The 16,057-nt window shown below is 47.0% G+C and overlaps 1 protein-coding gene across 1 annotated transcript in view; it reads left to right on the forward strand.

The window, feature by feature from the left end:
* Positions 1–1,936: 1,936 nt before the first annotated feature.
* LOC144496949 (class I histocompatibility antigen, F10 alpha chain-like) overlaps positions 1,937–16,057 on the forward strand; it is a 48,070-nt gene continuing 33,949 nt past the window's right edge. The window contains 6 exon segments of the mRNA XM_078217583.1: positions 1,937–2,059; positions 2,359–2,619; positions 2,955–3,227; positions 4,534–4,692; positions 4,695–4,796; positions 12,176–12,280. Of these exon segments, the coding sequence (XP_078073709.1) occupies positions 1,996–2,059; positions 2,359–2,619; positions 2,955–3,227; positions 4,534–4,692; positions 4,695–4,796; positions 12,176–12,280 (964 nt within the window). The 5' untranslated portion in view covers positions 1,937–1,995.

A 16,057-nucleotide genomic window follows, 5' to 3' on the forward strand; every position in this document is an offset into this window, starting at 1 on the left:
CTTCCAACTTAATAGCCTGATCCAGTCTCCCCCATTGATCCCCTTCACCCCTCCTTCTTGAAAATAAACAATGTTTTGGCCTCAATTGCTTGTTGTGGTAATGAATTCCACAGGCTTACCGCTATCTGGGTGAAGATATTTCTCTTCATCTCAGTCCTCAATGGTTTACCCTTTATCTTTAGAGGACAACCCATGGTTCTGGACTCCCCCACCATCCTTCCTGCACCTGCTCTGTCTCTTTCTGTTACAATTTTATAGGTTTCTATGAGATGCCCCTCATTCTTCTCAACTCCAGCAAATACAAGCCTGTTATGGTTGAGGTCAGAAACTAGAAAGGGTTTTATGGAGCTCGCCTGGATCATAAGTTTTGCATCATCAATTTGGCTCGGAATAACATGATAGGCTTCCCTTCAGATATGATTCAAATGATCCACTAGGGAGCTTTTATCAAACAAAGTTTATTTAAGAATATAGTTAATCTGTACAGTCAGAAAAGTAGCAAGAACTCTTATCAATTACAAACAAGAAACAAAACAACCACTATAATGTATAATCCTCAACAAATATATCTAATGTGTTCCAATCAAACCAATCCCGTAGACAAAATACCCTGTTCACGGGGTTAACACAGCACAGTCTAATGCTCATGTGATACTGGACTTGAGTCCTTTGGATGAAGTCTGCAGTTCCCTGGATAGACTCAGAACAGTTTGGAGTCTGAACAGCTTCCACAAACACCAGGGACTCTCGGCAAGCCACCAACAGCACATTTCTCCCCTTCAGAATTTCCAAAACCAGGGAGAGAGAGAGAGAGAGACTTTCAGCTTGCTGCCCCTTCTGAAACTCAACTCTAACTGCAGCCAAACAGAAAATGAAACCTTAAACTCACTGATAGAAAAACTGTCCAAAAACACATGACCATCCTCCTAGCAATGCAGGGTCACAAAACAACCCAGAGTTAAAATAGACAGATCCCATTTAAACAATTGAAGTAGCACTAAAAGGACATCTCCAATCAAACCAGCAGCAAATGACATTACCTGAGGTTGTGAGCTGAGAAAATATTGAAGCTGTGAGAGTTGCAGAGATCATGATTTTTAAAAAACTTTCTCAAAAGTACACTGACGTCACAATCCCAACCAACTCAATCTCTCCTTATTTCCTATCTTTGTAGCTGCTCCAAATTTAGATCCATCACATTCTGTCTCTTCATCTGAGTCACACATAAAGATTGTAAATGACTGATTTTCCCAGCACTGATCTCGTGACACTCCACTCGTCACAGTCGGCCAACTTGTAAATGCCCCATTTATGCCAAATCAATGTTTCCTGTCCATGAGCCAATCCTCTATTAATGCAAATACATTGCCCTCAACTCCTGGTCTTGGAGGGGGTGCAGTTCTGATCACCAGAATAATAAAAGGAGGTGAAATAAAAGGGGTTTTTATTCCCCAGCTTTTAGAATGTTGATGGGTGATCTGATCGATCTGTTTAGAATGCTAAAATAATTCAGCAGTGTGGAATCCACATCCAGTCTCTCCACAATAAAAAGTTAACAATTGGAGCTTTTCAATCTCAGAGTGACAGATTTTTATTGGGTAATGATATCTGAGGATATGGTTTATAGTCAGAAACTGGGGTCCAGATCTGCAGTGATTTCACTGAATGGTTCGCTCAGACCTGCTGCTGTTCTTAATGTCCTTCCCTCTGTCACTGGATCAAACTCCTTTCAGCTGATTCTACCCGGCAACTGATGATGTCAGCAGCTGTCTTTACCTGATTGGACAGTTCTCAACATTGAGGCACTCTCTCACCCTGTTTGTGTCTACTCCGCCGGAGACTGATGACTCACTGAATCTCTTTATTCTGATTGGTTCAGTCCTATTTTGTGTCCAATCAGATTGAGGCTCAGTGTAAACAGGGAAAGACAGAAGGAGTGAGTTGAGCAAATGGCCTTTCTTTGAAAAAGAGTTTCCTCCAAATGTTTCCCCCAACATGAGGGAAGCAGCAATGATTGGACTGATAGAGCTGGTCCTTCTGTGTGGAGAGGTGTCTGCAGGTGAGTGATGGGGTGTGAGAGGGGCAATGCCAGGCTGGGTACTGGGGCATTAACCCTGGGTCAGTGAGTGATGGGGTGTGAGAGGGGCAATGCCAGGCTGGGTACTGGGACATTAACCCTGGGTCAGTGAGTGATGGGGTTTCAAAGGGGCAATGCCAGGCTGTGTGGAGGCCTTGCTCTCGGTTTGGAATCAGTGTTTTGGGGTTCATGCCCTGATCTCTGTGTGTGTGTGTGTGTGTGTGTGAGGGTGTTGGTGTTTTTAGGGTGTCTATCCTGAATTCTCTCTCTCTCTATTTCAGGCTCTCACTCTCTCCGGTATTTCCTCACGGGAATGACTCCGATCCCGGGTTTCCCGGAGTTTGTGGCTGTCGGTTATGTGGACGGTGTCCAGTTTGTTGTGTACGTCAGCGATCGGAGGGAGCTGATCCCCCGGGAGCAGTGGATGGTGGAGAGCGAGGGGCTCGAGTCCTGGGAACAGAAGAAGAAGCTCACACAGGAAGGGGAGCGATGTCTCAAAGATAATATTCAGACCCTCATGTATCGAACCAACCAGTCGGGAGGTGAGTCTTCAAACTCCCAGCACTCAGCCTCTTTCTCAGGATGCAGGGCGTATGGGTCAGAGTGGGAGAAACTGGGAGCGGATCAGGATCTGGGACTGGGGGCTGAGGTTGTGCATGAGCTCTGTCAGGTCTGTTGGTCAATTGAATCTGATTGTGTGTGTTTGGTGGTTTTCCCTCTAGTTGGATTGGGCCGGATTGGCTGTGTGTGTGTGTGTGTGTGTGTGTGTGTGGTGGCTGGACCTCCAGTGGGAACGGATCTGTTTGGGTGGGTTCATGGTGAGTGCAGCTTTTATTGGGACTGGCCCTGATTGGCAGGTTATCTTTCTAATCCACAGGGATCCACATACACCAGCTGATGACTGGCTGTGACCTGAGTGATGATGGGAATACGACTGGATTCAACCAGTATGGGTGGGACGGACTAGATTTCATCAGTTTTGATAAGGATCTTCTGGTGTGGGTGACCCCCGTCCCTTGGGGAGAGATCATCAAACAAAAGTGGGAGGGCAGCACGGGCATTAACCAGCGATGGAAACGTTACCTGGAGGTGGAGTGTATCGAGTGGCTGAGGAAATATCTGGAGTACGGACAAAAATTACTGAGAGTCGGTGAGTGAGGGCGGGAGTGAGAGTCGGTGAGTGAGGGGGGAGTGAGAGTCGGTGAGTGAGGGGGGAGTGAGAGTCGGTGAGTGAGAGTCGGTGAGTGAGGGGGAAGTGAGAGTGAGGGAGGAGTGAGAGCCAGTGAGTGAGGGGGGAGTGAGAGTCGGTGAGTGAGGGGGGAGTGAGAGTCGGTGAGTGAGGGGGGACTGAGAGTCGGTGAGTGAGGGGGGACTGAGAGTCGGTGAGTGAGGGGGGACTGAGAGTCGGTGAGTGAGGGGGGAGTGAGAGTCGGTGAGTGAGGGGGGAGTGAGAGTCGGTGAGTGAGGGGGGAGTGAGAGACGGTGAGTGAGGGGGGAGTGAGAGATGGTGAGTGAGGGGGGAGTGAGAGTCGGTGAGTGAGGAGGGGAGTGAGAGTCGGTGAGTGAGGGGGGGAGTGAGAGTCGGTGAGTGAGGGGAGTGAGAATCAGTGAGTGGTGGGGAGTGAGAGTCGGTGAGTGAGGGGGGAGTGAGAGTCGGTGAGTGAGGGGGGAGTGAGAGTCGGTGAGTGAGGGGGGAGTGAGAGTCGGTGAGTGAGGGGGGAGTGAGAGTCGGTGAGTGAGAGTCGGTGAGTGAGGGGGAAGTGAGAGTGAGGGAGGAGTGAGAGCCAGTGAGTGAGGGGGGAGTGAGAGTCGGTGAGTGAGGGGGGAGTGAGAGTCGGTGAGTGAGGGGGGACTGAGAGTCGGTGAGTGAGGGGGGACTGAGAGTCGGTGAGTGAGGGGGGACTGAGAGTCGGTGAGTGAGGGGGGAGTGAGAGTCGGTGAGTGAGGGGGGAGTGAGAGTCGGTGAGTGAGGGGGGAGTGAGAGACGGTGAGTGAGGGGGGAGTGAGAGATGGTGAGTGAGGGGGGAGTGAGAGTCGGTGAGTGAGGAGGGGAGTGAGAGTCGGTGAGTGAGGGGGGGAGTGAGAGTCGGTGAGTGAGGGGAGTGAGAATCAGTGAGTGGTGGGGAGTGAGAGTCGGTGAGTGAGGGGGGAGTGAGAGTCGGTGAGTGAGGGGGGAGTGAGAGTCGGTGAGTGAGGAGGGAGTGAGAGTCGGTGAGTGAGGAGGGAGTGAGAGTCGGTGAGTAAGGGGGGAGTGAGAGTCGGTGAGTGAGGGGGGAGTGAGAGACGGTGAGTGAGGGGGGAGTGAGAGTCGGTGAGTGAGGGGGGAGTGAGAGTCGGTGAGTGAGGGGGGAGTGAGAGTCGGTGAGTGAGGGGGGAGTGAGAGTCGGTGAAGGGGGTGATGCCGGGACTCTCTATCTCGAGGTTCCTGTACTGACTCCTCTTTCTTTCTCTCTCAGTTGCCCCCGTCGTGTCCTTTACCCGTCTGGGTGATTCTAACCGGCTGTCCTGTGCCGTCACTGGGTTTTACCCTCAAGCCATCGAGGTGAATCTGTGGAGAGATGGAGTGATGATTGCTGAGACTCTGTTTAGTGGGATTTTACCCAATGAAGACAGCACCTCCAGATCTGAAAATGGATCGAGTTTGATCCAGAGGACCAGGCCGACTATTCCTGTCGGGTGGAACACAGCGGGATGAAGGAGACACTGGTGGTGATTTACGGTAAGACTGTTTCTCACTGTTAGAGAGGACCCAGCCTCAGACCAGGATCACAGGAGTGAGGGTCAGTGCTGAGCTGTCAGCTGAGGACAGGGCTGTGAGGCCCAGTGATTAGCGCTGCTGCCTCACAGCGCCAGGGATCCGGGTTCAATTCCAGCCCCGGGTCGCTGTCTGTGTGGAGTTTGCACATTCTCCCCGTGCCTGCATGGGTTTCCTCTCGGTTCTCCGGTTCCTCTCGCAGTCCAAAGATGTGCAGGTTCGGTAGAGTGGCCATGCTAAATTGCCTGTTAGTGTCAGGGGGATTAGCAGGGTAAACACATGGGTCACGTGGATAGAGCCTGGGTGGGATTGTTGTTGGTGCAGGCTCGATGGGCTGAATGGCATCTTTCTTTCTGTACTGAATGGATTCTATATTTCTCTGATTCTCTGACAGCCTGAGGCCCAGGACACAGAGCGAGGGAAAGATATATTAATCTTCAATACATTATATACCATGGTGCTACCATTCGGGGACAGGAATTGGGATTACTGGGATTTTACTGTGCCACAGGCCCCATTGTCTCCTGAGATATTATCGTACGAATGGGCCCAGTTTATCCTGGGATATTACAATATGGCAGGACCCAGTGAATCCTGTGTTACAGGCGGTGGGGGGTTGTCAGTATAAACTGCCCTGATTTCCCCCCTCACGACTCGTCCACTAACAGTAAGTTTTTAAAAAAATTCTGAGCTCCCTCTTTATAAATGGTGGCATCTTTTCCCCAACCCATAAATTTGGAGTGTTCCTATTCTCTGTGAATAACTTGCACAGTAAACCTGAGGTAAGATGAAAATACACACATGAGAAAAGTTTCACAACATTGACCCCTCTGCACTCACACAGTGAACGGGGAAGGAAGAGGGTTCAGGGCCCGATCACAATAAAAAAAATGCGAGGGTTTTACATGTGTCCAGAATGAGCAGTCTAATGGAAGGTTTCTTTCAAGGGGAGGTTGATGGATTATAGGGTGGTCCACCTGCAGTGACTTTAACAAGGCCCACGATGTGGACCTCTTAGAATACTCGCTCCCAAATTAAGCCAGTAATGGATTGTCCAATCAGGGAGCCCTGTATGTGTACATAATGTGGAGTGTCAGCGTTACTCGCACTCTGGGTTTAAAGTTTGAAGTTTATTTATTAGTGGTACAAGGAGGCTTACATTAACACTGCAATGAAGTTACTGTGAAAATCTCCTGGTCACCACATTCCGGCACCTGTTCGGGTATCCTGAGGGAGAATTTAGCATTACTAATGCACCTAACCAGCACAACCTTTGGACTGTGGGAGGAAACCCACACAGACACGGGGAGAATGTGCAAACTCCACACAGACAGTGACCCAAGCGGTAATTGAACCCAGGTCCCTGGTGCTGTTAGGCAGCAGTGCTAACCACTGTGCCACCAGTATGAGGAAGTACCTGTCTGAGAGTTGCTTACTTTGTTGCTTACTCTTGCCTTTGACAAGGTACTGCATGGTAGGTTATTGCTTAAGGTTAAATCTCACGGGATCTGGGGTGAGGTATCTAAATGGATACAAAATTGGCTTCTTGACAGAAGCCAGAGTGTGGTTGTAGAGAATTGTTTTTCAAACTGGAGGCCTGTGACCAGCGGTGTGCCTCAGGGATCAGTGCTGTGTCCACTGTTATTTGTCACTTATATTAATGATTTGGATGAGAATAGAGGAGGCATGGTTAGTGAGTTTGCAGATGACATGAAGATTGGTGGCATAGTGGACAGTGAAGAAAGTTATCTCCAATTGCAACGGGATCTTGATCAATTGGGCCAGTGGGCTGACGAATGGCAGATGGAGTTTAATTTAGACAAATGCAAGGTGATGCATTTTGGTAGATTGAACCAGGGCAGGACTTACTCAGTTAATGGTAGGGCATTGGGGAGAGTTACAGAATAAAGAGATCTCGGGGTACATGTTCATAGCTCCTTGAAAGTGGAGTCACAGGTGGACAGAGTGGTGAAGGAGGCATTCGGCATGCTTGGTTTCATCGGTCAGAACATTGAATACAGGAGTTGGAATGTCTTGTTGAAGTTGTACAAGACATTGGTAAGGCCACACTTGGAATACTGTCTGCAATTCTGGTCACCCTATTATAGAAAGGATATTATTAAATTAGAAAGCGTGCAGAAAAGATTTACTAGGATGCTACTGGAACTTGATGGATTGAGTTATAAGGAGAGTTTGGATAGACTGGGATTTTTTTCTCTGGAGCGTCGGAGGCTGAGGGGTGATCTTATAGAGGTCTATAAAATAATGAGGGGCACAGATCAGCTCGATAGTCAATACCTTTTCCCAGAGGTAGGGGAGTCTAAAACTAGAGGGCATAGGTTTAAGGTGAGAGGGGAGAGATACAAAAGTGTCCAGAGAGGCAATTTTTTCTCACAGAGGGTGGTGAGTGTCTGGAACAAGCTGCCAGAGGTAGTATAGAGGCGGGTACAATTTTGTCTTTTAAAAAGCATTCAGATAGTTACATAGGTACGATGGGTATAGAGGGATATGGGCCAAATGCGGGCAATTGGGATTAGCTTCGGGGTTTAAAAAAAAAAATGGGCGGCATGGACAAGTTGGGCCGAAGGGCCTGTTTCCATGCTGTAAAGCTCTATGACTCTATGACGCTATGTTAATGAATCTAAATTTGGTGAAGGGACACCAGCCTTGTGGGAGTTATTTCAGAGACGAACATGATGGAACTTGTAAAATTTGGCCTAAGTTGGGGTCAGCCATTCTTCTGCATCATTCCTTTGTTTGGAAAACTAGTCTCGTTCAACCCTGCTGTCGAGAACTGGGCCCAAGGTGTGGATCACATGCATTATTTTTTTCGGGCAAATGACATTATGGCAGATGAAAAACAAAGGGTGCTGTGAATGCTGTGGTGCTTGAGCGTTTGCTGTCATTCGGAGTTAAACTTTCCCTGAGGCCCCAGATACTAAAACCTTTCAAGAATTGCCTGAGGTCGTTGGAGAATGCTACAACCCCAAGCCACCTCTAATTTTGAAACAGTATTGTTTATACTAAACAATCTGTTATGGGATTCGTAACTAGGTTAAGACAACTGGCGAAAGCATGTGAATTTATTTTAACTCTTAACAAGATGCTTAGAGACTGTCTGGTGTGCGGTATTAATAATGTGACTGTTCAAAAATGCCTATTAGCTGAAGCACAAGTGGACTTCAAACAGGTGCTACAGCAGGTTTTACCATTGGAAAATGCTGCATGTGGAGCATATGAGTTGCAAGCCATCCCGAAGTGGACACCCGCGCCAGTCCGACTGAGTTCAGGGACCACTATTTGAGAGCAGGCAATTACATAGCCTCCCTCAGGAAGTATCCAGATACACATAACTCCAGGTCTGCACAAAGCAAAGCCAAACTTCGACCAAACAGTCACAAGTCCTACCTGATAGCAACAGCAAAGGAGTCCTACAGGACTGAGATTTAGTAAAGCAACTTGTAGTCCGGTATCCAGGAGTGTTCACACCCTGGGAAGATCCACCTACATCTGATTTAGTGCAATTAAATTGCATATCGATGTCCAAATCAGATCAAATCAAGATTAACGTATGGTTAAGTGGACATCTGGTACTAATGGAAGTTGATATCGATGCGGCAGTATCAGTGTTCAGAGAATCAGCGTTCCATAAAATTCACTATGGACTCTAGCGCTTATTGTTACTGAAGACCTCAGCAAGATAGGGAACCTGTATCGGGGAACCTTTCTGAATTTTGAGTGGAACCCCTGACCCTGTCTCCTATGAAAAGCAGCTGGTTCAGTTACCAATGATTGTAGTGAGGGCATGGGGAAGCCTAATGGTGTGAAATTGGTTGCAAGAGATCCACCTTGGCTCAACATCTTCAGCCAGAGAATGGCTGCCTTAGTGAAGTCCTGCCGAAGTACGCTAAAGCTTTCCTTGAAGGTCTTGGGACTATCAAAGGAGCCAAGGCGACCTTACCTGTTGACGAGGAAGTGATTCCACAATTTTGCAAGGCCCGCCCAGCGCCATTTGACTTACGAGTAAAAGTTGAAGCAGAAATCCAAAGACTGGAACGTGAAGGGATCATCAAACCAGTCCAATTTGTGGAATGGGCAGCACCAGTCTTACCAATTTTGAAGCCAGGTGGATCATTCCATCTTTGCGGGGATCCGAAACAAACGGGAAACTGTTTCTTGCAGCTGGTTGGAAGGATGACTCTTGTTTGTGAAACTTGACATGAATCACGCTTACTTACAATTACAACTAGATGACGATTCCCAGAGATATTCAGCAATTCATACTCAGAAGGGCCCTGAGCGATCCACTTGTCTGCCATTTGGGGTATAGTCACCCTGTTCAACCTTCCAGCGAACGATGGAGAACATTTTGCAAAGCCTCCCTCAGGTTGCTATATATCTGGATGAAGTCCTCTGAACTGGTAAAAAAAAAGAAACACTTAAAGAACCTTGAGGAAGTTCTCAGTCAATTTTTCAAGGCAGGTGTACGCCTACGAAGGGAACAAATGTGTAATCCAGGTTCCCCCAAGAGAAAGCTCCATCTCAATAGCAAAGGTACAAAGAAGAAAGAAGTTCCAGGCAGAAGAATCAACAGAGAAAGCCCAAATATTCCGGAAGACACAAAAACTTTGTTAATAAGTGGGAATTGTATTCACCTGAACAGCATTCCATTTGAATCATTTTATTCAGGTTGTTAATAGTTTAGTTAACTTGTTCACTGTCAATTCGATAAATAAGTTGTTCCTTGTTGATTTTTGAGAGTGTCAGGGAGTTATTTTGATTGAACCAGTAAAAGTTGCTGAAGAGCAGATTGTACCACTTCACACTCACTTTTACAGATTATGGCGAGTTGCTCCTCTTTGAGTGGTGAGGCCTTAGTTCTCAGAGGGGGGATCAACCTCGGCTTCATAACAATAACCTATTTGGGAAATTAAGCCCATTCGTGCCTCCATCCTGGCTCCATTACACCAACTACTAAAAAAAGATCAGCCTTGAGAGTCGTCTTCCAGTCAATCCTTGGCTTTCAATAAAGTAAAGCAACAACTTTCCTCTTTTAATGTACTGGCGCATTATGATCCCAGGAAAGAACGACCACTGACCCGTGACACATCCTTGTATGGCTTCATGACGGCTTTGGCACATAGGTGGCCAAACAGAGTGGAATTGCTTATGCTCCCAGGACCTTGACTATTGCAAAAAAGCCTATGTCGAAAAAGAAGGGTTGGCGGTGATATTAGGAGTGAAAAGGTTCCACCAGCGCCATTATGGGTAGAAATTTGTCATTAAGACACAGACCACAAGCCACTCCTCGGACTGTTTAAAGAGGACAAGGCAGTGTTGCCCATAACATCAGCCCAATCCAGCAGTGGGCTTTATTACTGACCGCCTACAATTACCAATTGGAACACTGTCCAGGAGGCCTTGAGCTGACTATCATTAGCAGATATCCGATCGGTGGTATCCCCAGTGGAAGAGTCTGTAATGACAATGATTTTTTTTGGAGACTTTCCCAGTGCCACTAAATAAGATTTGACCGTGGACTAAAAAAGGCCCAGTCTTTGCTAAATTTAAAACATTCATTTGTGGGACATGGATGTTGCTGACTGGCCAGCATTTATTGCCCACCCCTAGTTGTCCTTGTCCGGAGGGCATTTGAGAGTCAACCACATTGCTGTGGATCTGAAGTGACAAGTAGGCCAGACCAGGTAAGGACGGCAGATTTTTTTCCCTAAAGGACATTATTCAACCCAGATGATTTTTTTTTTGACAATTGACAGTGATAGTGCCGGGGATTGTCAGAGGATACAACAGGATATCGATAGGTAGATTGGAGACTTGGGCACAAAAATGGGAGATGGAGTTTAATCTGGATTGATGTGAGGTGATGCATTTTGGAGGTTCAAATGTAGGTGTGAATTATACGTAAATAGCAGAACTCTTCGGTACATTAACATACAGAGGGATCTGGGTGTGCAGGTCCACAGTTACCTAAAAGTGGCAACACAAGTGGCCAAGGTGATTAAGAAATCATTTGGCATGCTTGCCTTTATCAGCTGGGGCATTGAGTCCAAGAGTTGGGAAATCATGTTGCAGCCATATAAAACCTTGATTAGGCCGTATTTGGAGTATTTTGTGCTGTTCTGGTCACCACCCTATCAGAAGGACGTAGAAGCTTTGGAGAGAGTGCAAGGAAGGTTCACCAGGAGTGACAGAAGGTGGGAAATGGTGTTCTGCAGTAATCAACGCTGGAATCACCACTGTTCACACTTTACACTCACTTATTTGGACATTGGAATCGAAACACAATTTCTCAATTTGCTAAGGTCACCAAATTGGGACGAATTATTCGATATGCTACAAAATAATAGAACATTAATAAACTTGTAGAATGGGCAAATAATTGGTGAATGGAGTTCAGCACAGATAAACATGAGGTAGTTTTCTATTAGGGGTGAATAGAGAGGTCACTTATTACTTAGGAGGTGCCGGGCTGGATGGGGTTGAGGAACAAAGGGATTTCGGTTTACGTTAAACCAATCCGCAACAGATTAGGCAAAGCCATGAACAAAATAAATGGAAAATCAGTCTTTATTTCTAGAGGGATAGAATTGTAAAGCACGGAAGTTATTGCTAAACTGTTATCAAATCATGATTAGACCACATTTACAGACTGTGTGCAGTTCCAGTCACCATTTTACAGAAGGGTTTTTACTCACAGGAGAGGACATAGAGAAGATTTACAGAGATGATTCAAGGAATGAGTGGGTGGACATCTCAGTGAAGGATTGACTGGCTGGGTCTCTGCTCTCAGGAAAACAGAGGGCTGAGGGTTGACCTAATCGAAGATTTAAAATTAGGAAAGGTTTTCATAGACTGGACACAGAAAGAGTGTTTCCTCTTGTGGGAAGAATGTAACTCGGGGTCATCAATACAAGATGGTCACCAAGAAACACAATAGGGAATTCAAGAGAAACTTATTCACTCAAAGAGTGATGTGAATGTGGAGCTCGCTGCCACAGGGAGTGCTTGAAGTGAACAGTATAGTTTAAGGGGAATGAATGAGGAGGAAATATGTAGTTAAGATGGTCAGTTTCGATGAGGGAAGATGGGAGGAGGATCAAATGGAGCATAAACACCAGCATCAACTAGATGGGCCAAATGGCCAGGTTCTGAGTCAGGTATTCTATGTTTTCTGATTGTCTCTCTCGCTCTCTAATTCACTCTCTCTCCATCATTCTCAGGTTCTCTCTCCTCTCTTCCTCTCACATTCTCTCTCTCTCTCTGATTCTCACTTTTCCCTCTCCCTGATTCACTCAGTCTCTCTGATTCTCTCTCTCTAACAGAACCAAAGTCTCGCTCCCAGGTTGCTGTTACTGTCGGGATTGTGGTCGGGGTCCTCATGCTCATCGCTCTCATCATTATGGCTGTCGTCATCTACAACAAGAAAGGTAGGAATTGGAGGGAAAAGAGCAGCTCCTTACTGGGGGGAGGGATTGTGGGAGAGTATTCCAGGGTGGGGGGGCTCAGGCTGTGGGTCTCAGGTTGGTGTGGGGGTCACAGAGTGGATGGAAGAGCCCAGGGTTGGGATAGGGAGGATAAGGGGCTCATGATAAAAGGGAAGAGTCTGAGAATTGTGGGAAGGGTCTCAGATTGAATGACGAGTTTAGGGTATCAGTGAGGGTCCCGGGTCAGTGCGGGAGTGAGGGTCTTCAGTCAGTGTGGGAGTGAGGGTCTTCAGTCAGTGCGAGAGTGAGGGTCCCCGGTCAGAGGGGAGTGAGGGTCCTGGGTCAGAGGGGGGAGTGAGGGTCCTAGGTCAGAGGCGGAGTGAGGGTCCCGGCGAAAGAGGGGGAAGTGAGGGTCCCAGGTCAGAAGAGGAATGAGGGTCCCGGGTCACAGGGGGAGTGAGGGTCCCGGTTCACTGTGGGAGTGAGGGTCCTGGTCAGGGTGAGAGTGAGGATTTCAGAATTGTGTTGTCGGGGCTCAGTACGAGCGAGAGTTCCAGCCTCTGTCTCTGATTTTCTCTCAGTCTCGTCACTCACTGAGCATTCCATGTTTTACAGGGAGAGGGAAGAGTGACTACAATCCTGCAAATAGTAAGCTGATCATCAAATATCGTCTCTGCGTAACTGTGTGAATCACCATTGATTCTGTGTCATATAGTGTGTGTGTGTCTTTCTCTCGCACTGCCTCTCTCTCTCTCTCTGCCTCTCTCTCTCTCTCTCTCTCTCTGCCTCTTTCTCTCTCTGCCTCTCTCTCTGCCTCTCTCTCTTTCTCTGCCTCTCTCTCTTTCTCTGCCTCTCTCTCTCTCTCTCTCTGCCTCTCTCTCTGCCTTTCTCTCTCTCTGCCTCTCTCTCTTTCTCTGCCTCTTTCTCTTGCTCTGCCTCTCTCTCTTTCTCTGCCTCTCTCTCTCTCTGCCTCTCTCTCTCTGCCTCTCTCTCTCTCTGCCTCTCTCTCTCTCTCTGCCACTCTCTCTCTCTCTGCCTCTCCCTCTCGCTCTCTGCCTCTCCCTCTCGGCCTCTCTCTCTCGCTCTCAGTCTGTCTGTCTGTATGACTCTTTCTCTGTATCTACCCGAACAGGCAGCTCGGGGATTTTCACAGTAATTTAATTGCAATGTTAATGTAAGCCTACTTGTGACACCAATAAATTAACTTATAATTATAAATTGCTTTCTCTTTCTCTCTTTTTCTCTCTCACTCTTTCTCTCACTCTCCTTTCTCTCACTCTCTCTCTCCATCTTTATCTCTCCATATCTCATGCACTGATTTTGTCTGATGACAAACAGTATTTTTAATGCCTCTCCTTCCTTTGACAGCTTCTGATAAAGGGGATTCCACAACCAGCTCCTCCACAGGTTCCTGAGATATGAATTCTGTTGATAAATATTGGGAGCTGATCCTTCTACCTGGGATATTCCCGCTGGATTTAGCTGTACAATCTGGTGGGTGGGCTGTGAGCTCAGTGTCTGTCTCTCGCTGTATCGTCACTAAAGAGCAGCTCATCCAATCCAACACTGAGCTTTGAGACTGGCCTTCTGGAGACGGCTGCTCCTGTACAGTCTGAGGGTGGAGACATTGTGGGTGTTGAGGTGTCGAGACACCCGGAAACATCTCACCCTGGACAGCCTCCGCTAAGCTGCTCAATTTCCTTAGGAAGTCGGAATTCCCAAGAGTTTTCCCTGAAGTTGGTCACTGAGCTGTGTCACTCCCACAGGATTTAACATTTAACGTTTTGTGATGGGTTTGATCGTTTTCTGGATGTTTGGGAAGCGGAGTGAATCTTAGGGGTTTAGCTGGTGTTTGGAGGTCTGATGGGTTTAGCTGGTGTTTGGGGCTCTGATGGGTTTAGCTGGTGTTTGGGGGTCTGATGGGTTTAGCTGGTGTTTGGGGCTCTGATGGGTTTAGCCGGTGTTTGGGGATCTGATGGGTTTAGCTGTGTTTGGGGCTCTGATGGGTTTAGCTGGTGTTTGGGGTCTGATAGGTTTTGCTGGTGTTTGGGAGTCTGACGTGTTTTGCTGGTGTTGGGGCTCTGATGGGTTCAGCTGGTGTTTGGGGGTCTGATGGATTTTGCTGGTTTTTGGGGCTCTGATGGGTTTTGCTGGTGTTTGGGGGTCTGATGGGATTAGCTGGTGTTTGGGGGTCTGATGGGATTAGCTGGTGTTTGGAGCTCTGATGGGTTTAGCTAGTGTTGTGTGGGTGGAAAGTTGAATTTAATAAAATTTATGTTTGACAGCAAGCTCATTCAGCCCATCATGTCCCTGCCTGTTAATGAAGAGCTCTCCAGCCTAATCTCACCTTCCTGTACTCGGTCTGCAGCTCTGTAGATCACAGCTCTTCAACTCGACATCCAAGAATTGATTCAATGTGGTGAGAGTTTCTGCCTCTACCATCCTTTCAGACAGAGAGTCCCGGGTCCCTCCCACCCTCTGGGTGAAAAACTCTTTCCTCATTTCCCACTGATCATTCTAACAATTACTTTAAACCTGTGTCCTCTGGTTTTTGATCCTCTGCTAAGGTAAATGTGTCATCTCTATTTACCATGGCTCCTCATAATTATATCCACTCCAAATAAATCTCCCCTCGGCCTCCTCTATTCTCTTTCCTCACAGTGAACATTCTCCAGTCCTGTCCACATTAAACAATCTCCTCTGCATTCTCTCCAACACAATCACATATTTTGTGTAATGTGCTGACCAGACTGTCTGCAATGCTTCAGCTGTCGTCTATCTGGTGTTGTTTGCAGTTCCAGCAAAACTACTCTGTTCTGTGCCTTGGCTAATAAAGGAAGGCATGTAATATACCTTCTTAACTACATTATCAACCTGTCCTGACACCTTTCCCAATCTGTGGACACGCACTCCTGGGTCCCTCTGTTCCTCCACATTCGTCATTATCCTCCCATTTATTGGGGATTCCCTTTGTTTTGTTAATCCTCCTGAAATCCATCACCTCTCACTGCTCCGGATTGAATTCCATTTTCCACTGTTCTTCCCAACTGCCCAGACCATCTCCATCTTCCTGCAACCTGAAGCTTTCCTCCTCATTGTCACCCATACGGACAATTTTTCTAAATCTCTAAACTTCTTCATCATTCTCTCTCCATTTAAATCTAAATCATTCACCTGAACCACAAAACGCGAGGGAGTGAGAGCTGGGCCCCATGGATCCCCCACTGGTAACATCATTCCAGTCGCAATAAGCCCCTTAACCCTTTGCTTCCTGCCACTGAGCTAATTTGGGCTCTGATTTGTCATTGTCTCTTGGATCTCAATGTGTTTTTATATTTCTGACCAGCCTGCCATGTGGGACCTTGTCTAAAACATTAAAATCTATGTTGACCACATCCACCTCACTGTCCTCATCAACCCATCCTTCTCACCTCTTCCAAATTTTCAGTTAGTTTAGCCTGAGATAACTTTCCTTGATTAATCTGTGCGTTTCTAAATGAAGGTTTATGCTGTTCCTCACAATTGATTTCAATAATGTTCCCACCACCGAAGTTACACTAACTGGTGTATAATTACTCAGATTGCCCCTTCTTCCCTTTTCAATCCATGGTGTGATATTGACAGTCCTTTAATCTTCTTCCACACTCATGTAGCCCGGGAGGAATGATTCTGATGGTCAGAGCCTCTGCAATTTCCTCCCTTGTTTCTTTTAACCCGGTGATTCACCATCTTTCAAAGTTGTAAAATCCATTAATATGTAATCTCTTATGCAGTAATTCA

Source organism: Mustelus asterias, chromosome 8, assembly GCF_964213995.1.
Source record: "Mustelus asterias chromosome 8, sMusAst1.hap1.1, whole genome shotgun sequence".
Classification (NCBI taxonomy): domain Eukaryota; kingdom Metazoa; phylum Chordata; class Chondrichthyes; order Carcharhiniformes; family Triakidae; genus Mustelus; species Mustelus asterias.